General features: G+C 37.6%; 1 protein-coding gene across 1 annotated transcript in view; it reads right to left on the bottom strand.

The window, feature by feature from the left end:
• The window catches only part of col6a1 (collagen, type VI, alpha 1), a 100,639-nt gene extending 81,655 nt beyond the window's left edge, over positions 1–18,984 (bottom strand). The window contains exons 1-2 of the mRNA XM_028807262.2: positions 18,723–18,984; positions 6,065–6,106 (exon numbers count right to left, since the gene is read on the bottom strand). Coding sequence (XP_028663095.1) covers positions 6,065–6,106; positions 18,723–18,822 — 142 coding nt within the window. The 5' untranslated portion in view covers positions 18,823–18,984. The remainder of the gene's footprint in view (positions 1–6,064; positions 6,107–18,722) is intronic.
• Positions 18,985–26,689: the final 7,705 nt, after the last annotated feature.

Raw genomic sequence — 26,689 nt, 5'->3', positions numbered from 1 at the left:
GTGACATATGCAGTTATTAACAACATCTACATATTATTTTTTAAAACTGGGGTCCGTAGTGTAGATGCAAGTTTGCAATGTTCATTATTTTGATATTTGTCAGCATATATCAAAAAGTCAAAAACTGAAATATGTTTTAGGGAACACTTTTGTTAGTTTTGCATATTGGTTAGAAGTTATTTTTCTCCATTTCTCTTGACAGTTTTGTCCCACCTCATTTATAGGACAGAACTTGCAGATTGCTATTTTTTACATTGTCTGACAGATAGCTGATGTGGTTGAAAATGGGACTTTAACTCAAAGACATTCATCTTTTTATTTCTGAGGTATTCCTATATTAATTTGATACACAGCTTAATGCCATTGTCTCACTGAATATTGAACCTTCCCAAAAGTTCAGTTTTTCAGAAAAACAGAAACATGTCTTTCTTTTCTGTTTTTGTGTTTCACCCATTTCTCTTAATAAGCTGTCCAATTATTGCTGATGAGAAGCATCCCCATAACATGACACTGCAGCCAGCATTCTTTACTAAAGGAATCATGTTACTTGAGGCGTTACCATTTTTAGGCTTGAATTCTTTGAATTTTACATAAAATGCTAATTCTTGATTCCATTTTACCTCACTTTTGCACTTTCTAGCAAATACCATAACTTTACTGAGTATTCCTTATGAAATTAAGTTTTTTCTTTTTGTGATCCTTGTCCATTGGCCAGTGTTATGTAGGACTCCTAATATAGATGATGCACCTTTAATCCATTCTCAACCACTGGCGTTACTCTTCTTTAGATACTGAGCTTAAAGAAGTTTAAAACATCTTTTCTAGGGCAGTGTTGGGTGACATCATGCAACTTCCATTTCTTCGTAAGTGAGCCAACAGTATTCAGGCAAACACCCATAAAATGTTCATAAAGTTTTGCATCCTTTTCTTAATTTCCACATTTTTATCAGTATATTTTTAACTTCCTTTAGTCTTCATTATCATACTTTCATTACCATGTTGTTATTCATTGTGTGACCAATGATTCCATGACAGAATGAGATTTTTATTCAGAAAATGTATCACTGACTTCAATAGTGTACAGACAAAGGCCGATGGTAAGGCAATTATGTCCTCAATTGAGCAGTTTCTTGTACATGTGAATAACTAGAGTATCATCTACACTTATGCAGATAGCATATTTCTATTTTTGACATAAAGATAAGAAATAAATGACTATCTTTAAAGTATTCCTTCTTGAATATGTAATATTAAAATAAAACCAGTTGTATTAGAAAGCATTTAAGTGGTCAGAATAAACCTATATACAGTAAAACCTTGTCTACGTATTAAAGAAACGTGCCTAGGCATCATGTAAAGTGGAAAATCTCATACATTACCTCTACAGTTGAACAAATTTGGTTTTGCCCATAACCTTTCACATACGCAGTATGTGCAAAATGTACATCAATAATTTCAGGAAGAAATGTACATAGACAAAGTCCCTGTGAACAGTAACTCAAAGGCAAGCACAACACTTTTTTTAAGTCCAACATAGGCAGATTAACAATAGAGCACTATTTCATAAAAATCACAATTAGCCAGGCAAAACTACATATAAGAAGATACAGGTGATGTGAGTTGCAATAGGTGTAAATGCAAATTTTATATATATTTTATTTTATGTACCGATATGTCAATATGAAATATGATTTCCATTTACAGGTTTACAGGGTCATTATTATCACTGTCCAGAGTACAGTGAAATTCTAACTTGTATGTTGATGCATCGCCACTCTCCAGCACCACAATTAGAGAGTTGAACAGTCCTCAGTAATGTTGTACAGAAGCAGAATGTATATAATGTTTTGCATAAAGCATCTGCACCAGTAGATGATTTTTTTTTTTCTTAACCAACTTAACCAGCTTCATCAAATTCCTATTATGTGAAGCATGAATAGGAATATTATGTTAGGTAGAATGCCCAGTGGGAGCTGGATGGAACACCTGCAGATTTTGGGTTTTTTTTCTCCAGCCTACATGGAGTTTTTTTTTGTTTTTTCTGTCCTCCTGGCAGTCTGCTCTTACCTTTTTTGTTGTTACTTAATTCTTTAATATTATTACCTAATCTTAATTTTTTTCTTTTCTTGTACCTTTCTCTTTGTCATCTTGTAAAGCACTTTGAGCAACACTGTTGTATGAAAATGTGCTATATAAATAAATGTTGTTGTTGTTGTTTTACATTCTCCTAAAAAGAATTAATTTATGCATGCACTACAGCTGAACATCATGTATCCATTAACATGTTATTTATTAAGCTTTTTTCACATTTGGGTACAATTTGATTGACTTTTTGGTGCATTACAATTTTTTCCGTAAAAAATCATAAAAATGTATCTTTCTTTTTAGCAAAAAGTCACCAAACAGACATATTCATGGGGAAGGTTTGGTGTATGTATATAAGAGGGCCTGATTTTAATTGGGTTGTAATGCTTCTGGAAATACAACAAAGTTGTCATTTCAGGACATTCATTTATCTTCAGCTGATCAGCTTTACAGTTGACCTTTGATATCACCAAACAACAATTGCATGAAAAGCCATGCATTGTCCTCTAGTGGAAGAAAAAATACAATACTTACATCTCATTTATGAAAATGCCTGTGAAACCCTCGGGCCTTACAAGTTACAAAAATCTGTCATCAGTAGAAATATATATATATATATATATGTATATATACACATCCAGAAATTCACACACACATTCAAGTAATCATAACTAATAAGGCCAACACATATAGACCTACAATCAATCCTCCTAAACTTTTCTTTTAAGAAATAAAATTTGCAAACTGTCACTTTTAACATTTCTGTATAATCACTATTGTTATGTCCAACACATAAAGTTGCAGGTGGAGATCAATCTTTAAAAAAACATCTCATTCAATATCCTTTCACTCTTAGTTTTTCCATCTGTAATGGGGGCAATGAAAGAACAGGTCTTCATTGGACACAAAGACAGTAACACTTATTGCAGCAATAAATAAATGACAATAATTTGCATGCCTTTTGGTTGTCATGCAATCACAGAAGATACCCAGCTTCAAACTTTAAAACTAGTCACATCCCAACTGTTTAAATTCATTCATCCTTATTCATGTTAATAATAACAAATAAATAAAAAGGCAAGTTTCAATTTATTAATTAATTTGAGAAATTTCATGTTCTAGAAAATCAATTCTATTAATCCTCTCACCTTTCTTGTCATTTCAGACACAGACTTATTTTCAAAACCCCATGAATAACCTCCAAAGCTATAAATTCCAATACTCCAGAATATCTGTTGTCTTTGCTTGTCTTACATAAATTTATTAGACATGCAAGATCTACTAATGCTTGTCTTTTAAGTGCATTCAAGGATTACTCATTTAGTCTAATCTGTGTAATTTTCTCCCCCAACTGCTTTATAATTAATCATGACATTACATCTTTGAGATCTGTTTTTTTTTGTAGTCTTTTGTTTTAAATGTGTCTGGTTTGTATATGACTCTTTTATGCCTATGAATCTAATGTTTATTCTACTGATGCATGCACAGAGCATTGCTTTACATCTAAAATGCTACTGGCAACTTTATATACTTTTCTAATGGTCTTAGCATTTCCTGTGTCATATTTCTTTTATACTGTAATTTAATGTATTACCTTGTGTTGTGGCAGCACGGTGGTGCAGTGGGTAGCGCTGCTGCCTTGCAGTTAGGAGACCTGGGTTCGCTTCCCGGGTCCTCCCTGCGTGGAGTTTGCATGTTCTCCCCGTGTCTGCGTGGGTTTCCTCCGGGTGCTCCAGTTTCCTCCCACAGTTCAAAGACATGCAGGTTAGGTACATTGGCAGTCCTAAATTGTCTCTAGTGTGTGGGTGTGTGTGTGTGTGTGCCCTGCGGTGGGTTGGCGCCCTGCTCAGGATTTGTTCCTGCCTTGTGCCCTGTGTTGACTGGGATTGGCTCCAACAGACCCCCGTGACCCTGTGTTAGGATATAGCGGGTTGGATAATGACTGACTGACCTTGGGTTGCTTTGTGTGGTATTTTTGTTAACTTTACAATTAAATGATTGGAATGCATTCTTTGTGAAAGGGGTTATTTAAAAAATGCAGTGTATACTGTTAACCTACATCAACTTAATATTGCTGTATACCTGCTACACTTAATTCTGTATCTACTGAACTTTACAGAAGACAATGAAAGTCTAATAAGATAGGAAATAGCTATAGAATTTAGAATATCCGTATCTATTTTTACAATTGTAATTGAGAAACTAAATTTTAAAAAATGATGTGATGGAAGACATGGGCAGTGGGGTATCCTGAGCAGGATGGATGAAATCCCCTCTCCTGGTCCCTTGAGTCCAATATAATGATAGAACAGTTGGAGACTGACTTCGGGGAGTGTGTGTTCATCATGGTAGAGGTGCTAGCAAAGGGAGGTTCCCTTGTCATGTGAAGGTTCCACCTGACCCAGAAGTGCTTCCAGGATGCAATACTTTTGTACTAGATACACTGAAGATATATCTAGAAGCCCATCTGCCTCAGCTAGGAGAGCTGGAGTTGAGAGAGGGGAAAAGGAAGGAAGGAAGAAGTGAAGGAAAATTGGTGCACTGCTGTAGTGTATTTGAACTGTGAGAATGGCCTGATGCCAAATAAAAGGTCTTCTAGTCTACAACAGTGGTCTCAAATTCTGGTCCTGGAGGTAATTAACTCCTTTTCCATTTATTTTAATTAACTTGTTTTTTTGATTTGTTCCCCTGAATTTCTTTGTCATTCCTCTGAATTGCTTTATTTCTTTCCTTAAATGGCACCCAAACAGAAATGAAATGTGAAGTGAGTGAGCCAACAGAAGACCAACTAAGTCAGGCCTCAAATTCCAAACAATTTGACTCCAACCAGTTGCTTAATTAGGAGCTGATTCTTGTTGCTAATTAAACCTGTTCTTTAATTCTATGGCTTGTTGCTGCTCTTATTGTGCAATAGCATACATTTGTGAAATTGTTGATTTTCTCTTTTCTAAGAGCACTGTTAAAATATTTTGGGGACCTGAGCAGATCGATATTCCTGAGACCTTCACCTTTCTTTATCTTCAGATATTGTATGATGGACACAGTTTGCTGGTCATGTTTTGGTTCATTTTGTAGCTCATTATTGTTTGGCTACTAATTTAGAAAAAAGAAACAAGGGGTCTGAGTCTTCAAGAGCAAGTCAACTAAAATTAATTCAAAAGAAGTTAATTAGCAGCAAAAACAGGTCACTAATTAAGAAAAGGGTAAGAATGAAAACCTGCAGCCACGGCGTCCTCCAGGACCGGAGTTTGAGACCACTGGTCTAGAAGTTGTGTCCCAGTAAAGTTGTATGTGAGGTTTGTGGTGTAAGATGTCTCATACAGGCCACAAGGCATATTGTTTATTTAAAGAAAAAACATATATTAAGATATCTCCTTAAAAGCAGTTAGTTTTTTTTTTTTTTTTTTTTTTTTTTTTTCTTAAAATTATGATTATAAATAAAGTTGTTTAAACATTGTCTCAGAAAATTCAGCATTTTTGCCCAAACATTTTGCTCCCTGACCAAATAATGTTTACTGTTGACTTACAAATTTAATTACTTTAAATCAAATTCCCTGGAAATTATCACAGGTCACCTAAAAGATACAAAATAAGGATGATCTTCATTTCCAAATGCTCTCTAATGACTCTAAACTTTGTGTAAATTTGAAAATGCCACTGTATCCTTTTGTGACATTATTTTCACCATTGCTTTTATTCTTGCAAGAAGAAATGCAACAATCTAATACCCTCAACCATACCCCCTGCCACCATATCTCTGATGTTCTGACCCAGAATGGACAAGGTGTCTCTGTTGTATTGCTGAGAGACCATTTGTTGGAATACTTTGGATAACACGTAAATTAGAGACAGAAACCAAGGAGTCACCCTAGGATTCACTTCCCTATTAGTGACCATCCACTTCAAAGGAGTATGATCCATGACAAGAGTGAACTCACGGCCCAGTAGATAATACCAGCGATTCTGCCCCATCCTGTACCTGTGAGAAGACAGCCCCTAGTCCTGTCTCTGAGATGTCTGTCTGCAACAGAAAGGGTAGGCAAATGTCAGGACAGAAAACCATACATGTGACTGAAAGCATGTTCAGCAACTGGTGTTCACATAAAATGTCCTTCCCTTAGTCAAGTCAAAGAGGGATAGAATCTTTCTGGAAAAGTGAGGCATGAATCAGTACCAATCAGTACCAATACTTAATAAAGTCACTTTCCCTTGATGCCATATTTACATTTTATCTGTTCTAGATATCTGTGATCCACATGCCCTTGTTCTACTATTCACCAGTTTGTATGTCTGTTTGAGAAGATATAATAGAAGACAGCATCTTTTGTGAGGTACAATACTGCAGTTGAACATGTCAGCCACAAATGCTGAGATGCAATAAATATAAGCTTTCAACATGTAGGAGGGTATAGTAGGTGGGACTGAGATGATGTGAAGATCACAGATATCTTACTACATATGGCACCTAGAGGGACAAGTGCTAATCTTGATTGGTAATGGTTGGGCTATAGATGAAAAAGTCATATAAGGAGTACTCCAAATAAAGTTTTTTTTTACTCTCTATTTAGACTTTGGGAGGTATTATAAAAAAAGCAGGAAGGATTAACAAAAAGGGAAAAAAAGTTAAAATAGGCTAATAACATAGACATTGCCCATGCCCAATACAGTATAGAACAAGAAAGAAACTAAAATGGGGTATATATATATATATATATATATATATATATATATATATATATATATATATATATATATATATATATATGGGTGAGTCAAAATTATGTTAACACTAATGGTACTGCTATGTATATACTTATATACAATTTTTGTGGACAATTTATGTGCCACATATGGTACATGTGTTGAACATGATGGCGAACAGGTTGAGACATTCCTGTAAATCATCTTGCACATATGAAGTAAGTTTTGTGAATAAATTGTTTCCGCCATTCAAATCTTAACATAATTATGACTCACCCTGTATATATGGTATATACTGTACATATATAAGGTCTCTACTGTATATATATATATATATATATATATATATATATATATATATATACAGTGTATATATATACTGTATATATACAGTATATATATCTTTCAGTCTACTTTCATTCTGTTAGTTGGTGTTCAGAATATGCTTTTAAGTTGGACATGCTTTAGTTGAAAGTGTATAGGAGATTAATGTAATGCTCTTATACACTAGATCACTGGCTTAATTTTTGTTAAATAGTGATTTTCAACCATTCATAAAACTGGGACATAAGAAACAGCTTTATATGTACAGTATGCCAAGCAAAAACAACATTGGTCTTATCACATAACTGGCCATGTTGTTTGTTACATGGTCATGCTTCAGTTTTAGTTCTTGCATTGCATTCATCACAAATATAAAAGAAATTTTATGCATTCTTAACAAGTCAAATAAAATTCAAAAGAAGACATTAAAAGAAAGAAATGGTAGTAAAAGCACAAAGTATAACAATAATACTCTAGTGTGTTCTCAGTTTAATGAGTTTAGGGGAAAGGAAAAGGAAGTAAGAGAAAGTCTCCATCGATGGATAGTGAGTGGTGAGGAATTCTTAGGAACCTAAAGCAGCTGTCTCTAGTTTCTGATTGAGACCTAACATGTTTGTAAGTATAACAGCCTGCACTTCAATCTGATCATATGCAGTGCCTGTTTTTTTGTGGTAGGAGAGAAAAAAGATCTAAAGTCATCCTCTGCATTATATCTGAAAGTTCCTCTTCTTTCTTATTTTGTTGATTTAACAATCCAGGTGGGTACTCAGCATCACTAAGGAAGCCATTCAATTCCCATGCAAACGACGTTTCCATTTTTGGAAGGCTTCTGACTGAAATCCAGATGAGGACACAATTGTTTTCAAGTTTGCCATCTCTGCAACCAAATCCAAGGCTCTTTGTTCAGTATCAGAGTTGGATAAGCTACAAATTGTACATTTAAACAAAAAAAGAAAAAAAAAGACCAACTTTCATTTGCATATGATTACCGAGAAGTTATTCAAGTATCTTGTGAATTTTTTCTGAATTGCTTTTTCATTCCTTTTCTGCTGAAATTCTTACTTTTTTATAACCTAAGATTTATCCAGCAGATAATCATATTTTAGAATCTGAAGCTATTAGAAATGTTTGAGTACTATGTTCGCTTTTTTATTTTCCTGATTGCTTCTTGTTGCATATGACATTGCCTACTAACGAAATACTTTCATCATGTCTCGGGTGACATTTTGTTGTGGATATGGTAAGTGTGATATGTTGCCCACCATTTTCTTTAAATACAGACCATACATTAATTCTGTATCATGACTTTGGCTAATATTCCATTTTCCAACCCGCTATATCGTAACACAGGGTCACGGGGATCTGCTGGAGCCAGTCCCAGCCAACACAGGGCATAAGGCAGGGACAAATCCCGGGCAGGGTGCCAGCCCACCGCAGGACATACACACACACACACACACCAAGCAAACACTGGGGACAATTTAGAATCGCCATTGCACCTAACCTGCATGTCTTTGGACTGTGGGAGGAAACCGCAGCATGCAAACTCCACGCAGGGAGGACCCGGGAAGCGAACCCTGGTCTCCTTACTGCGAGGCAGCAGCGCTACCACTACACCACCGTGCTGCCCTCATTTATTTGTTTTAACAAAAAACATTAATAAACCAGAAACAAAAATAAGCGAGAAGGAAAAAATGTGTTTTTTTAGAGCTAAGAACCCTATACCTGTTATGATCTGGGCTGAATTTTGGGGTGTTATTTTGTGTAACCATTGTTAGAGTCGCGCCTTGTTTTCTCTGGGCGTGGTCTTTGGGGTCATGACCTCAAATTCATCAGCAAGATCGGATAAAAGGTCAGCGCTTGCACTAAGCTTTATCTGATCTGTGGATAAATCCTTGAAAACCCTTATAGTAGTTATCTTTGTGATTGATTTTTGTGTTTTGCCTGATTTTCAAATTCTTGCCTGAATTTTGACTGTGATTGTTGCCTCTCTCATGGGTTTTGTACGCTTCATTTTTATTTTATTTGTTTTACCTTTTGCACGCATCTCCCGGTTTCAACTAAAAAATGTATCTGTTTCCAGCTGAGACAGGACAATACTCTGGACTGAGTATGAGACAACAGAGAGTATTTTGAGGTATTTAACATGTAGTATATTGGGGAACCATTCAAGGCAATTTAGAAGACATAGATATTAGAGCCTATGGAAATAGAGGCCAGTGAATTTTCTTTTTTGTTTGCTTTTTTTGTTATTTTCAATTCACATTATACCACTTTAATTTCGGTATAAATAAAATATACTATTTTTGTGTATTATAAGAATTTTTGCTAATATTATGGATTGAGAGGCACTACCAGGCATGATGCCATTTACATTTATGTGCATAAGCTACTTCTTTGTATTTAAATAAATTACAGCCATCACTATGCTATGCTTTTTCAGGCTGATTAAGTTTTTGGTTTTTTTTTCTCTTAGTTTTAGTAATTTTTTATTTCAATTTTTTATCTTTTTTTATCATTCTTTCAGTCAAATGGTCAGAAGCACATTAGTATTTAATTTTTGATTTCTTTAATCTTTTCTTTTTTATAATTCAGGTTTATTTCTGGCTTTTTATTATTTTTTATCATTCTCTCTGTTTTTCAGTTGCCACTGCCCATCTTTTTCTAGACATTGCAAACTGGCCAGCAATGCAGCATGAACATGTGCGGCACGTGACATTGACACAATTACACTTTTGGTGCTACACAGGTCAATACACTTGAATTTTGACTAACAAAGGAAATACCACTGCAAGAGACCATTGCTCAAGCAAGTAAGAGAAAACCAAAATCACTTAGGAAAAGTTTCTGCCATGGGTTTGCAGTATTCTTTAAGCTTTAAGTTTGGTGTAGACCTAGTAACGTGTTGAAAATATAAAATGGTTCCAGTGTATAGGGTTAGGGTTGCAAACATCCCTGGACTCTTCTCCTGCCAAGTATATAACAACAGGTTTCTGAAATTCCTGGTCCTTGTTAACAAATTTGCTCTTTGGGACTTCAGTTCGTCCAAATGCACATGGTAATATTAACATTAGCATAACAACAACTTTTTCAAATATGTTGCTGAATTAACATTTTAAATACTTTAATAATGTAGTGTGTGGTTTAATGTTCATTAAATGTCATTTTTTTCGATAACGGAGCCAGCATTAAAATATTTTCTTCATACTAATACAGTACAATCCTCAGTTTTGTTCTAACCACTGTCTCTATTGAGTTTGCATGTTCTCTCCTTGTCAGCATGGGTTTCCCATCGATATTCCAGCTTCTTCTCACTTCACAATGACAAACACAATGATGAACTGATGACATACTGTATAATTAGCCCATTTGATGTAGTGAGTATGTTTAAGTGATTGTGTACCATGTGACTATTATTCCACAATATGAAGTCTAGATGGGTTAAACACATCAAGGAACAACCTGTGACAAAAATGCTTGTTCAAAAAATTAATGACTGAGTTTTTGCATAATGTAAACATGGGAAAAAGATCCCAAAAAAGTGAACTGGAAACTGACTTCCACCTGTAGCTGAGTGGGGCAGCACTCTTCTGTATTATTCAGCTGAGCGCATGAACTGATTAGTGATTTTTGAACAGAACCATCAATTTTAAAGTGTTTCAGAAAGGATAATAACCCTAGCATGGTAGAATACTCTTCTTCAAATCATCCTAAAGTTTAAATTTGAAATTTCATTTAAAAACTACAATAGAGAAATTAAGAATGACAACGCTTTGTAAAGCCTGACTTTGAATCCTGTTTATTCGAATTAAATAACCAATACTGTGGCCAGATCATTGTCGGTCTCCAGTCTTGGAACATATTTGCACTGTAGTTTTTAGTTTTTTTGCATAATAATAATAATAATGAAATGATCTGGCAACTGACTTAGAGCTTGTACTATCTACTGTAAACGTTTCATGATAGCAGAAAAAACACAATATTTGGAATGACTCAATAAATGCACCTCAACATTCAATCGTAATGTTATTCCAAATGACGAAAAGGTGTATGTGTAAACTCTTTTAGTGTTAAAATCTTTATGTAAGACCGTCAGTTGAGCTACACTTAAAACTTTAATGTCTCTGAAAGAGGAACAATCATTGTAAATAACAGTGATAAAACAAAATGAGTGCAATGAATTATGCTACAAAGAACACTTTACAATGATGAGTCCGAATCTGAGTAATGTATACCCATAAATAATTCAGAATGTTTTAGTGTTTTCTTTTCTCGTTGACATACATCAGACACCCATGCATGTTGCATACTTTCATAAATATCTTAAATACAAAAAAATAAAGTTAATATTTCTGGATAACAACAGTTACACCTGACCTAATAAGCCAGATCTTAGTAGTATTTTTTCCAGTAAAACTACTGTATGATGAATTGATAGCCCTTTCATGTCAGCTCCACTCTGACAAATGACATGAAACAAAGATAATAAAATTTGTTGGTTAAGTGTACTTGAAAGGTAAGTGATTTGTTTTAGATACAGTAAATGCTAAGTCAGTAATATGCCAGACATAGAACTCTTTGGATTCTTCCAATTCTTTGCAATTCCTGTTATTGACTTTACTGCACTCCATTAAGCACCCTCCTCCCTATTTGACTGATGAGTTTAAAGGGCTAACATTTTACTCCTCTGTGGGGGATCATAACACTAAATTCACAATTTAACAAAACAATTACTGAGGTAACCAATAGTAACAATGCAGTTATCACAATGTGGTGCAATTAAAGAATCTCATTCAATGATGGAAGAGTTTGTGCTCCATACGTCTGTTATTTCACTCCAAAGTGCCAGAACTCCTTATTTGATTCTACATTTTATCAGTATTATCTTACCAAGTTATGTTTGCCTCTATTTGTGCCGTTAAGTAACAGACCTTTTTTACACTAGTTATTCCTACAGTTTTCAGGGTTCTTTATATCAACAAAGATCCTCTGTCATTTGTTGGCTGTTAAATAATATACTGTACATGACTCCTCACGTGAAGTTTTTTTAGCTTTGCTAAAATGTGCTTTGTCAACTCAAGGCATGTATGGTTTTCTTTGACTAGATCTATTTTTTTTAAAAAGGAACGATCTCTTTCACATTCTAATAATCATATGATATGATCGGTAATAATTGCTCTTGTTAAATAAACTATATTCAGGTACTTTTATGATGCTCTTGTGGATATTTTCACAGATGTGAAACTGATAAATGAGGCATCAAAATTATAATAACAATTGGGCACTTTCTGTTCTGAAGGCTTAAACCCTTAGCGGAATGAATGTAAATCAGCTTAAGATAGTGCCATGATGTCTCTGAAACTGACCTTAGATAAATGAGCTGTTCAGAATAATAGAAATGGGATTCACTATGTTTAAATAATTTCATTCTCTATGGAGAGAAACAAGTTGCTAAATTACCAGACTGCATGGGTCGAGAGTATTAAATAGCTAAAGAAATCCCTCAATATAGCTCACTCTCATTGCTACTACCAGCTAAAAGGTTTAAGAATACATAGCCTTCATGTGTAATGACATAACACATTGAAATGGGTAATGTCTAGTAAGAGTTTAACATATTATTAATTACTTTAATAATAAAGAAGATACTGTCACAACATTTTATATGCACTTGTGTATATCATCTTATTACCTTTAAACAAATATTCTTACCAATTTGGCAGATATGCTATCTTTAGTTTATTAGGCACACTGAATCTCTAGTAACGTTTAGGCCACTTCAATATGACTGATTATTTCTATTAAATCTTATAAATTCCTTGTACTCTAGACAGGTTGGTGGTGTCAGATTTGATCTGAATAAGATGCAGCTATGACACTATCTATATATATTTCTCTCTCTATATATATATATAAAATCCAACATCTGTTTGTCTGTCTGTATGTCTGTCTGCTTTTCACGAGAAAACTACTTAACAGATTTAAATCGGGTATTTTTCTATAATTTGCTTGAACATTACAGTTGATTTTGCGACTTCTCTCATCGTGCTAAGAATCATAGTTCGCTTGCAGGAGTGATATATTGACGCTTATCCGAGACAGAGGCTGCATACCGAGGAGAGGGGGATACGTGATGTCAGGAGTGGGGAGCCAGGCAGGGCTCTCCTCACTGTCCTGTTTCACTATTATGTGGGTGGAGCCGCGGGCGACGGCTAGTATATATATAAAATCCAGCATTTGTCTGTCTGTATGTCTGTCTACTTTTCATGAGAGAACTACTTAATGGATTTAGATTGGGTTTTTTTTTATAACTTGCTTGAACGTTCTGTTTGATTTTGCAACTTCTCTCATCACACTAAGTATCATAATTCGTTTGCGGCAATGATTTATTTGCGCAAATCGGAGAGAGCGGCTGTGAGCCGGGGGGAGGGGGCGGGACCCTCCTCACTCACACGCCAGCTTCCATTCGAGTCGGTCTACTTCTTGACACATGTTGCAGCGTACCTTGCCTGTGCTTAGTTATTGATACCTCTTTGTTGAACAGACATTATCATCTACAGATTGTTAAGGCGTAATGTTTCACGTTTTTGAGCGAGCGACCAGTGCTATGTGTGTTTTAGAGGGTAGTGGCTGATTGCCAGAGATATCACGGCCATGTGGCTTTCTCCCCACTCGGGGGACACTCTCCCATCAGAGCTGAACATGATCAGATACAGTGCCAACGTTTGACATTGGAGTGTACCTACCTTCTGCTTGGGCAGAATTACATTTTTTTTATTGATTTTTAAAGTTTGTCCTGTTTCACTATTATGTGGATGGAACTGTGGGGAACAGCTACTGTAGTACACTATAATTCTTTATCAAGGAACAGCTTTCTAATATCAATACCGAGAAATGTTTTCAGCTTTTGGTCCAACAAAGAACAACATTTTAGATATTACTAATTTAAGGAAATTCTGAAAAAACATGAACTAAAGCTGATACTGTCTGAGGGCCAGTGATTTAACCACTAATGGAGAACAGCACCTAATCAAACAGACAAAAGGTGTTTTTCCAAAAAAGGACTTTTCTTAAAGGTAATAGATTAGATGTTACATAGGTCCACTAATGAAAAACACTCTCTATGACATTTTAGTACCTAGGAGTATTCATTAGACAAAAATTAGAAAAACCGTAAAGAAAACTTCTTTTTTCAAAGATTCATTCAGAAATATGAGGCATATGATTGGTGCTGATGGACTAAATAAATAACCTGGGAAGGTTGAAGCCATTGTGGCGAAACGTGCATCCATCAACATAATCCAGCTGAAATCATACCTGGGACACTTTAATTATTACATTGGATTCAAAACTAACTTCACAAGAATTCTAAAAACTCTGAATGCACTGTTAGATACAAAAGCCTGATTTTGTTTTCATTGAGAAGAACTTGAGGGAGTAACAATGGGTATCCCTTCAACTGCAGCATCTAGAATCTAACTCTGGGCAATGTTAACTTTCCTATAAGTGATTATAGGAAGAAACTCTCTAGGAAAGTATGGTTATCATCTGCCAGTGTAACACATACATATGTTTGACTGTTTTAAACATGAGCTAAATGGAAATACTGTAAATCAACAGTGGTTAGTTAGGTTAGGTTAGGTATGACAGGAGACATACTCATATACCACAGTTGGATATGAGGAATCCTCCTTCATTAGAATGTCACTGCACTATGTGACATTGCTTCTACTGCTAATACTACTACCACTACTACCAATACCACTACTACTACCACTACTACTACTACTACTACTACTACTACTACTATTACTACAACTACAGATAGTTATCATTTCACAGCATGACTTTTCTCAACAGTAAGATGAGATCTTGTGTTTTATCTGAACTGTATATTAGTCAACCTGCTCTATTAAGAATAATTTGTACCTATATCTGGTGATCAGTACTTACCAATGAGTTGACGAATAAACATAGGCTGTTAAAATCATCAATACGACCAAGGGACCAGAAAGGTTAATATTCTGCACTCTGAACATCTAGATTTTTCCAGTCAAGAATGGCAAGGATGCCATTCATTATGTGATCATTTCATAATAAAAAGTGGTTGGTGCTCATTCCAGACAGCTAAAGAATATAGACAATTGGTAAAATGACTGCTGAAAAGATTATTCTAGTTATCAGAAACTTGTTTAGTCTATTTGGACTAAGTAATAATGTCTCCTGTGTCACATCAAGAACATCTGTGACATTAATGTAGGCAAATTATGTCACTTACACGGTCTCCACTTCCTGCCATTCTGCCACAAATTAGAACACATTCTAAAAATTTAAGCAAGCTATGAAGTTTTCTAAAGAATCATCTTCAGCAAAGTGACTGCAAATAATTTTATCTTCTTTCTTACTGCAACATCATACACACTCATTGTCAAAACATGTTCATTCTTATTTTCCTAATTTATCAAGTTATGCACCAGACCTCTTAAAACTGAGTGTTCTGCAGTTAGCAAAATCCTACAGACAGATCAGGTCATCCTCAAACTAACAAACAGGAATTGTCCTAGAAACTGCATATGATTATCATGGAGGAAAGTGAACAATGGTGTCAAGGTAAAATGGTGTCATACATACTGTATATTTTGAGGTTTGGAAACATTATTCAGACCAAATGTTGTCACATTAATGAGAAAAGAGACCTACGACACACAGAGACCAACTACACTTTGTTTTCTGCATATGATGGATCAAAAACGTCCAGGCCAAAGCACAATCTAATACCAGCAAGAAAAAGAGAACATACCATAGATGGAAAAGGACAGACACCACCCATTCCTGTTTCTAAACAATCACATCACTATAATGGAAAATATGTGATTGATTATAACATTGAGCCTGTCCTGTTACAAAGAGTGAAGAAGGAAAAAAAGTCTAGAATTGTGTCAGTTCTGAGAAACTACCTATAATTTAGTACTTTTTATTTATTTGTATGAAGATGTTAACATTATAATAATGTTGGAAGAAGATGGGAGTGGTTTAGATCTATTTTGTCTATTTCTAGCTGTCACTGTGTGGTGTTGTGTTTTCTATTGGTTCTATACTCTTATTTTAAAAAATTCTGAAGATTATGACTATAACCTTGATTTCCACCCCCAGTGCTGAATTACACATTACAATTGGTTACATGTGTTTTATATAGTTTTAAATTATTTTGAGATTATACAGGTTAAGTGACCTTCTGAGGGTTACAAAATTAATCAAGGGTGGGCAGGAATCCTTGTGATTTAAATTGCATCAGTCTAGCCACTTAGGCCACACATATAGTTGATTGTTAAGGACAAATGCAAAGCTTGTCCATAAACACTTCTCTAACTAAAATCACATGACTGGAAATCAAAAGTCACTCCTATTGGCCTGTTTGCAAAAAAGCTGGCTACAGGTACCATGTGTCTTGGTGCTCAGGTAGGTTATCACTTAATAAATTGTAATACACCAAATGTTAATGTACAGAAGAAATGATTAGGAAAAATAGCACATATAGAACTAATTATAGTTCTTTGGATCTTTTTTCTAAAGTTACATTAGAGGAGCCTATAAAATTAAATGGTCAAATGCTTTGGTGCAGTGGCAGGTGTACTTGGGGCTGTGCACTGCACAATAGTAGGAATGTGGGAGCTACATCTCAAAATTACTGAACAGCCTGTGTCCCTATCTTCATTTTTAGTCTTAGATTATCTATACTGATGGGTACAACTAAGTTGTGAGTAGAAGTGTCTGAAATTTTTGTGGATTATATAGTATAAAGCTCCACCATTAATCAGGACTTCAGAGGAAAACTTCTGCTCTTCAGGATTAATGGTTTGGTCATTTCCTGAAGGTGTGCGCTGTGCTTACGCCATGGGAGATATATCAAGAAAAAACTACTGGGAGGAGACCCAATACAGGTAGAATGGAGGGATTACATCTTTCAGTTAGACTTGGAGAAAATGAGAATTTCTCAGAAGAAGGGGAAAGGGTAGTCTGGTCTGTCCTAATCAGTATGTTACCACCATAACACCCACCCGGACAAATTAGTATAGAAAATAAAATGAATAAATAGTTAATTTGTACAAACAAGCCATGTTGATGTCTATGACGTACAAATAAGGTTGCCACTAAAAGGCAAAGACAACCATTTATTTTTATTGGCAGTTAATACTAGGTAGCAATGTAATATTATTTAAGTTTACCAAGGAAATTACAGAATACATTTTCTTGCATAAATAAGAAATGATTACATAACTGCATAACCTATAGTTTAAAATAAATGCACTTTTTTATTAATTTAAAAAATCTTGATATGGACTGCTAAATTAAAGCATACATTTTTAAAAAAGGCAAAAACTATACATTTAGTATGTAACACTCTCTTAAGCAAAGCTTGATAATTATAAAAGCAATAAAAAGTAGATAAATACAATACAGTTGTGCAATAAACCATGCTGGAATACAGAATATATAATAAATGCCATGAAATCATAATTGTAATTATTAGATCTATTACATAAATATAGCATAGTAATAATACTGTACATCCTTATAAGTCCTGGAGGGCCACAGTACTCTACCTCAGGTTTTAACATACACTCGATTAACATATACCAAATAAATCAATAAATACATTCATAATTTTTGCAGTTAATTCTAGAACATCACTAAGTGCACAAAAATATGATCTGCTCCTTTACAAATAAGAAAAACAAGTAACAAATTTAATGTATTTTACAGATACAGATCTTAGACTCTGTTAAATAATGATTTGCCCACACAAAAAATAAGATCTTTTGAATCACAAAGCTCAACATGATTGATAACCTTGAAGTGAATACATTTGTGGCCTTCCGAAATAGAAATGATCATTTCTGTCTCCTTGTATTCTAAGATTTAATATTGTTTTTTTTGGAGTTATTATAATAGTAGCCTTTGAAAAAAATCTGTTAAAGGATAGTTTTAAATTGAAACATAAAAGGCAAAGAAAGAATGCCTACACGATCCAAAATGAATACATTATGCATACGTACAACTGCCATTTGTATTGAATTTACGATGCACATTTTCTTGATGACAGACAGGTAATATTGGCAGAATAATTATCTTAAAAGAAAAATCTTTTGATTTTCCAGTACTGGTCTAGCTAGAAAAAACGTGCAAGGAAACGTTCCGACTAAAATATTATAACACTTGTACAGTACTGAAATCATCACTTTTGTTTTAAAATGTTTTTATTCTTATTGTATCTCTAGTAAACTTTTCTTTCTTAAAGTAGCCACACGCTTTTGTACCGACTTGTTTTGCTTGCGCACGAAAGTTTTGGAAATATATATTTATCCGAAGTCAAGTAAATTCAGCTTTTGCATTTTTTTGACATGAAAATTAAAGTAAACCAATGAGTTTAAAGATTCTTTAAATGTTTGTACTTATAGCTCATGAAAACACAAACCTAAAAAAACTTTAGAAACTGCGAACTTTACAAGGTAGAAAAAGGTAATCATTTAACCAGTATTTTTTCCTACTGTAATATCATAACCACAACAGTTGCAACACGACTAGACGTAGCAGAAGTACATCTTTCTTACCTCTGTAGTATAAAGCTTTAACGCTGGAGGTCTGAGCCAGCGGCGTCTCCCATTTCAGACACAGGATCAAAAAAGTTAAGATAAAACCTATAAAACTCATCTTGCTACGTTTTCTTTCTTATGCGGATGAGATCCGCATTAAAAACTATTAAAACAGAAAACAGAAGCTAATCATGGAAAGATATTGGGATGTTAAAGTCAGACATATGTATCCAGTTCCTTCAGTAAACGGGACAGAAGAGAGACAAGTAACGCAGCCCAGCGCAAGGAGAGGTGGGCGGGGCTTCAGAGTTGGGCACGTAGTGTTGGAGAAACGGTCGGAGAAGTCGCGCGTCTGTCTGCGGAGCTGCGAGCGGGCCTGTTCATGATTGGCCAAGAGCGCCACTGAGGGCGAGTTTGTCATGGCGGGCTGCGCATTCCCTGATAGTGAAAAAGTGAACGCAGCCGTGGGAAGGCATTTCCATGTAGAAAAACGCTGCAGTGGCGCTTAAGAGGCTGGGCGTGGGGAAGGAGGTGAGCCAGGTCTTCATGAAGAATCACACAGTTTACTTTTGATTCTTGTCTAAGCTGGTAAGCACTAGTGCAGCAAAATCCTGAAACTAAAAACAATAAATACAAAAAAGAACGCTACGTTTAGTCAGTCAAACATTACGGCAAAGATTGTGTCCGAAACGTCCGTTCTTTTTTAAAGTTTAAGATACTATTTTATATTGAAAACACCAGATTAGCCTTGAGTTGAATATTGGTTTTATTTAAAATTAACCATTAGGTTATAGTTGCTGTCCCTGCTGCCTCGCTGTCTTAAGAGTTCCAAATTATATGACAGTGGATGAGCAGATAAATACCCCGTCTACAAGATTTCTGCAGTAAGAACATATGAAAAGGAGTAGTGAATAGAAAACTTCCATTTATCCACTGTCTGTATCCAGATTTGGGATGCAGAAGCCTGAAACCCCTCCTGACAGGAACCAGCCCTGGATGGGATGCCATGTCATTGAAGGCACTCTCACACTGAGCCAATTTAAAGTCATCAGCAAAAAAACAAAACAGAGTACTAGTTTAATTAAACGAAGGTAACCTGATAGCTTCTAGTAGATTTAATTCGATTTTTCCATTTAATTGTTTACTAGCAGGCTCTCATCTTGTTTTTTTTTTTATCTTAGTGAACATTAACTCAAATAAAAGCAACCAAGCCTGAAACACTATATAATGCATCTTCCCTCATTTAAAGCTGAAGCACTTTCCATCATTCATTTTTAAGGGAGTGATAAGATAGAATGTAAGACCAACTTTGATAAGGTTTAGGAAATTGTGAAATATTTTTTATACTATGAGGGGGCAAGGTGGCATAACTGCTCTTACAGTCTTAGGTACTGTAGTTTCTTTCTGTGTTTTGACAAGTTTCCAAATTTTATTAATTTCTCTATTTGCTGTGTGGTAATACTAAATTATCTAAAGCTGGATATATGTGCTATGAAACCAACTGGTATTGCTGTTTAATGCTACTCTCATCATGGGTGTAGACATTGGCTATCAAAATATGAACTATCAGTAGTGATGGTTGCTGAATAACCACACTGCTCAAAATGAATCACCCACTTACTGAGCAAACTTGAAGGTATGTAAAAATAGTTTTATTTTCCAGAAGTGGAACTTTGAAGAAATTAGTGTATTATTCATTGTGGTTCCCCCGCCGGAGAAGGGGAATGGGTGGTGCGTATTGTTTACTTTAGACTGAAGTAACCTGTCAAGCCTTAGTTGATCACCTAATGGACCCTCTCCACACTCACATCAAAAGTATCAGCAACTTAAAAGCCTCTTTTAAGAATCACTTGTTAACATCTTGCACTTTCCTGCTATATCCTTGAGACACTGTAAGCAAGCTTATCTTTTTTATAAAAGTGTTTATATTTTATTGCCCAATGTTATACACATTTCTCATACTAAGTCATGTGATATTGAAAAATATATAAAAAAGCCTTTTTCCCAAAGACACATATTTTGCCATCAGCCTCTGTAACTGGGATGAGCCTTTTCTGAAATTACACCGTACTACATTTCTGTGTATTTCTGGCCAGTTTTACTGTTGGAAGTTTACATTTTTTAACCCGAATCATAATTCTTATGCAGGAAGTCCACAGGTCAAGACCCCCATCCTTAGGGCCCCATTTTTTTCCACGTGCAGCCCATATTTTTGAATCATCTCAGTCTAAAGTGGCTGTAAATGTAATATACAGTAATGTCAGAGGCGCCCCATTCTGTTTTGCAACACTTTAATACCACAGAGATGGAAAGCCTTCACATTTGGAAAGCCAAACCAAAGCATGTGACAGATGTGCTTTCCAAGTGTAGTAATTTTTTATGCAGACTAAAAATATTTAGACATGGCCCACTAGGAGGAAAAATGCAGCAAACATGGTGGCCAAGCATGCATATTAGTATTCTTCACTTAGATTAGGAGAGCTACAGCTGTAGTTATTCAGTACTAAAACTGGTGACAAGCAGCTGTGATTAGTTTTTGCTAAAAGACACCGCTTTTTCATTTTGTCCAGGATGGGTGTGACTTTAAAAGAAGTTGAATTCAGAAAGAAAAGAGTAAACAAAAGCCAAAGTTTGCGACTAGAGAGCAGGACAAAGCAACGGACTATCTTCTGTTTTTCATGTGCATTTTTTCCTTATAAGGGGACAACATCTGCAACATTTCAGAATGAGCGTGCCAAACCGACAGCGTGACCCAGTCTTTGCAGCTGGGATGAGAAAAAAAGGAGGCAGAGTCTATATTCTCAGCACTCCAGAAGGAAAACACTGCCACCTTGGGGTACAAAGACATGATAGCAGTCATATTTCGTTATGTGTAGTCTATAATTTGCCTTGAATCTCTTAAAAATAATAAGACAGTTTCAAGCTATGCTGTTTTGTCAATGTGTGATAGGATTGTTACCTTGCCTGAAGATCTTTTTATGTATTGCATATAATTTTGTTTTCGTAAACCTCTGACATTGTATCACAAATGTTTTAGGCATAGTTACCTAGTTTTAACATTTTCATATTCCATATGCATGCCTCTTTTTAATGACTATTGTAGTGCTAACCACAGGAGTCACAGCCTTCATTAGCAGGAAACCTTAGTCATAAGAGTGTGCTAGTGCCTGCAGCGTTTTGTTTAAGCCAGTCGTTTAACTCCTGTGCCATGTCATTTATTTAGATGGCTTGGTGATCTTTCTTCTGCTAGTTCAGATATTCCAAACAGTGTAAATCTTGTTTGCACTGTAATCCGAAAAACACAACATTTCCATTTTATTTTTTAAATATTTTATTTCTTAACATAAAGGATCTACATGGCAGATTTGTTTTTGCCTAACTTGGTATTTGCACACATTGTTTAAGTACAGTGGATTCAGAAAGTAGTCAGACACCTTCACTTTTTGCACACTTTATTATATTGGAAAGTTAATTTGAAATGGATACATTTGCCATTTTTGACCATCAATCTGTCTCAATAACCTGTAATAACAAGTTGAAAACATGTTTTCAGAAAAGTTTGCAAATGCATTAAAAATCAAAAACTGAAATCTTTTATTCATGTAAGTGTTCAGACCTTTAATTCAGTACTTTGTAGAAGCCCCTTTGGCAGCAATTACAACTTCTTTGGTAATTAAGCTTTTCACACCTGGATTTGAACAGTTTATTATATTCTTCTTGGCAGGTCCTCTCAAGCTCCATTGAGATGGATGGAAAACTTTGTAAACTGCCACCTTCAGGTCCGCAAGTTTTCTATGGGGGTTTAATCTGAGATTTGGCTGGGCCACTCAAGGACAGTCAGAGACTTGTCCCAAAGCCAATCCAGCATTGTCTTGGCTGTATTCTCCGGTTATTGTCACCATCACCCCATTCTGAGGTTGCATACGATCTGGAACAAGGGTTTTCTTGAAGGACATCATTTCTTAATTTGGCTACATTCATCCTTCTCTCAAATCTGACGAGTCTTCCTGTCTCTGCCACTGATAGACACCTCAATGGCATAATGCTGCTACCAACATACTTCACTGTAGAGATGGTATTAGGCAGGTGATAATAAGTAAATAATTAAATTTTTGTTTCATCAGACCAGGGAATCTTTTTCTTCATGTTGTTAGACGTCTTTAAATGCCATATGGAAAATTCCACTCAAGAGTGGGTTCCATCTAGAAACCATAAACTTCTGATTCATGCAATGCCTGCTGAGACAGTCATTCTTTGAACAGGTTCTCCCATCTCAGCAGAGGACTCCTAAAGCTCTGTAGAGTCCTGGTGGTTCCAAGCCCCTTCCATTTCACAATTATTGAGAAAACTGTGAACCTGGGGATCCCAAAGCTTTAGAAATGGTTTAATATCCTTGGCCTGATCTATGCCTCACCACAGTTTTATCACGGAGGTCTACAGCGGGTTCCCTGGACTTCATTGCTTAGCTTTTGTCTTGACATGCAATTTGAATCCTGGGACCTTATATACAGCCATGTCAGCATGCCTAAACCATGTCCAGTCAGTTCAGTTTTCCATCGGTGAGTTCCATTTTAGTTCTAGACACACCCCAATGATATTTAAAGCAGATTAAAAGATGCACTGATCTCATTTTGGAGTGCCATAGGAAATATTTCTGAATACTTACAGAAATGACAGATGTTAGCTTTTGATTTTTATTAAGTTTGCAAACCTTTCTGAAAGCATGCTTTTACTTTGTCATACTTTGTGAAACCAATGTATCTGCTGATTAAGGTAAAACACCAGATATGATGTGTGAATACTAATAATAAGGTAAGGAAAAAAATACGGGGGACAAATAATATTTTGTGTGAAATTAACCCATTTCCTAGAGAAATAAAGCCATCATATTATTATTGGTCATTGCCACAAATGCAGAGTTCGAGCTGGGGCATGTTGACCAATTAAACAAGTTGTTTTCATTCACAGCAGAGTTTCAGATGATCTCAGATGAGAAACCTGCTGTACAACTAGTACTGCTTTCCAGGATCAGGGTTTTCGATGTATTGGACTCTAGATGGCAAACACAGCACTAATGCTTGCTGCACCTTCCCTGTAGAGTGGAAAAAGCCGAGTGTTCATAACCAGGTGAGCCTAAGGTAAGAGGGGCTATTAGACTCTTGACGAAGAACTTGTGAAGTCATTTGTAAAAACTTTGTAACAGGCTAATTTATCTGATCAACCAGCCTCTGCTCTCAGCAGATCCTATATTTTTCAGGGGCTGGAATTTCAGTCATAATCGTATCATTTTGGATGCCAGCATTTCCCCCAGCTTCAACACTTGAGGATATTTCTTAAAATGCCTTATGGGGGAATTATATTTATAAATAGATTGAAAACATCTTAGTAGACTTCAAACAGCACTGGCACAGGATGAGACTGCCTGATTTGTCCATGAGGCAGCTGCAGATATAGAACTGGGAGTGAAGCTTGAATATCCATCCATCCATCCATTGTCTCCCGCTTATCCGAGGTCGGGTCGCGGGGGCAAAAGCTTGAGCAGAGATGCCCAGACTTCCCTCTCCCCGGCCACTTCTTCTAACTCTTCCGAGAGAATCCCAAGGCGTTCCCAGGCCAGTCGAGAGACATAGTCCCTCCAGCGTGTCCTGGGTCTTCCCCGGGGCCTCCTCCCGGTTGGACGTGCCCGGAACACCTCACTAGGGAGGCGTCCAGGAGGCATCCTGATCAGATGCCCGAGCCACCTCATCTGACTCCTCTCGATGCGGAGGAGCAGCAGCTCTACTCTGAGCCCCTCCCGGATGACTGAGCTTCTCACCCTATCTTTAAGGGAAAGCCCAGACACCCTGCGGAGGAAACTCATTTCAGCCGCTTGTATTCGCGATCTCGTTCTTTCGGTCACTACCCATAGCTCATGACCATAGGTGAGGGTAGGAACATAGATCGACTGGTAAATTGAGAGCTTCGCCTTGCGGCTCAGCTCCTTTTTCACCACGACAGACCGATGCAACGCCCGCATTACTGCGGATGCCACACCGATCCGCCTGTCGATCTCACGCTCCATTCTTCCCTCACTCGTGAACAAGACCCCGAGATACTTGAACTCCTCCACTTGGGGCAGGATCTCGCTACCAACCCTGAGAGGGCACTCCACCCTTTTCCGGCTGAGGACCATGGTCTCGGATTTGGAGGTGCTGATTCTCATCCCAGCCGCTTCACACTCGGCTGCGAACCGATCCAGAGAGAGCTGAAGATCACGGCCTGATGAAGCAAACAGGACAACATCATCTGCAAAAAGCAGTGACCCAATCCTGAGCCCACCAAACCGGACCCCCTCAACACCCTGGCTGCGCCTAGAAATTCTGTCCATAAAAGTTATGAACAGAATCGGTGACAAAGGGCATCCCTGGCGGAGTCCAACTCTCACTGGAAACGGGTTCGACTTACTGCCGGCAATGCGGACCAAACTCTGGCACCGATCGTACAGGGACTGAACAGCCCTTATCAGGGGGGCCGGTACCCCATACTCTCGGAGTACCCCCCACAGGATTCCCCGAGGGACACGGTCGAATGCCTTTTCTAAGTCCACAAAACACATGTAGACTGGTTGGGCAAACTCCCATGCACCCTCCAGGACCCTGCTAAGGGTATAGAGCTGGTCCACTGTTCCGCGACCAGGACGAAAACCACACTGTTCCTCCTGAATCCGAGGCTCGACTATCCGACGGACCCTCCTCTCCAGGACCCCTGAATAGACTTTTCCAGGGAGGCTGAGGAGTGTGATCCCTCTGTAGTTGGAACACACCCTCCGATCCCCCTTCTTAAAGAGGGGGACCACCACCCCGGTCTGCCAATCCAGAGGCACTGTCCCTGATGTCCATGCGATGTTGCAGAGGCGTGTCAGCCAAGACAGTCCTACAACATCCAGAGCCTTGAGGAACTCCGGGCGTATCTCATCCACCCCTGGGGCCCTGCCACCAAGGAGTTTTTTGACCACCTCGGTGACCTCAGTCCCAGAGATGGGGGAGTCCACCTCTGAGTCCCCAGGCTCTGCTTCCTCATTGGAAGGCATGTTAATGGGATTGAGGAGGTCTTCGAAGTATTCCCCCCACCGACCCACAACGTCCCGAGTCGAGGTCAGCAGCACACCATCCCCACCATATACAGTGTTGACACTGCACTGCTTCCCCTTCCTGAGATGCCAGATGGTGGACCAGAATCTCCTCGAAGCCGTCCGAAAGTCATTCTCCATGGCCTCCCCAAACTCCTCCCACGCCCGAGTTTTTGCCTCAGCAACCACCAAAGCCGCATTCCGCTTGGCCTGCCGGTACCTATCAGCTGCCTCCGGGGTCCCACAGGACAAAAGGGTCCTGTAGGACTCCTTCTTCAGCTTGACGGCATCCTTCACCGCCGGTGTTCACCAGCGGGTTCGGGGATTGCCGCCACGACAGGCACCGACCACCTTACGGCCACAGCTCCGGTCAGCTGCCTCAACAATAGAGGCACGGAACATGGCCCATTCAGACTCAATGTCCCCCACCTCCCTCGGGATGTGGTCGAAGTTCTGCCGGAGGTGGGAGTTGAAGCTACTTCTGACAGGGGGCTCTGCCAGACGTTCCCAGCAGACCCTCACAACACGTTTGGGCCTACCACGCCTGACCGGCATCCTCCCCCACCATCGAAGCCAACTCACCACCAGGTGGTGATCAGTTGACAGCTCCGCCCCTCTCTTCACCCGAGTGTCCAAGACATGTGGCCGCAAGTCCGATGACACGACCACAAAGTCGATCATCGAACTGAGGCCTAGGGTGTCCTGGTGCCAAGTGCACATATGAACACCCCTATGCTTGAACATGGTGTTCGTTATGGACAATCCGTGACGAGCACAGAAGTCCAATAACAAAACACCGCTCGGGTTCAGATCAGGGGGGCCATTCCTCCCAATCACGCCCTTCCAGGTCTCACTGTCATTGCCCACGTGAGCATTG

Source organism: Erpetoichthys calabaricus, chromosome 8 (assembly GCF_900747795.2).
Source record: "Erpetoichthys calabaricus chromosome 8, fErpCal1.3, whole genome shotgun sequence".
NCBI classification, from domain to species: Eukaryota; Metazoa; Chordata; class Cladistia; order Polypteriformes; family Polypteridae; genus Erpetoichthys; species Erpetoichthys calabaricus.
This window is presented reverse-complemented; position numbering and strand designations above follow the sequence as displayed.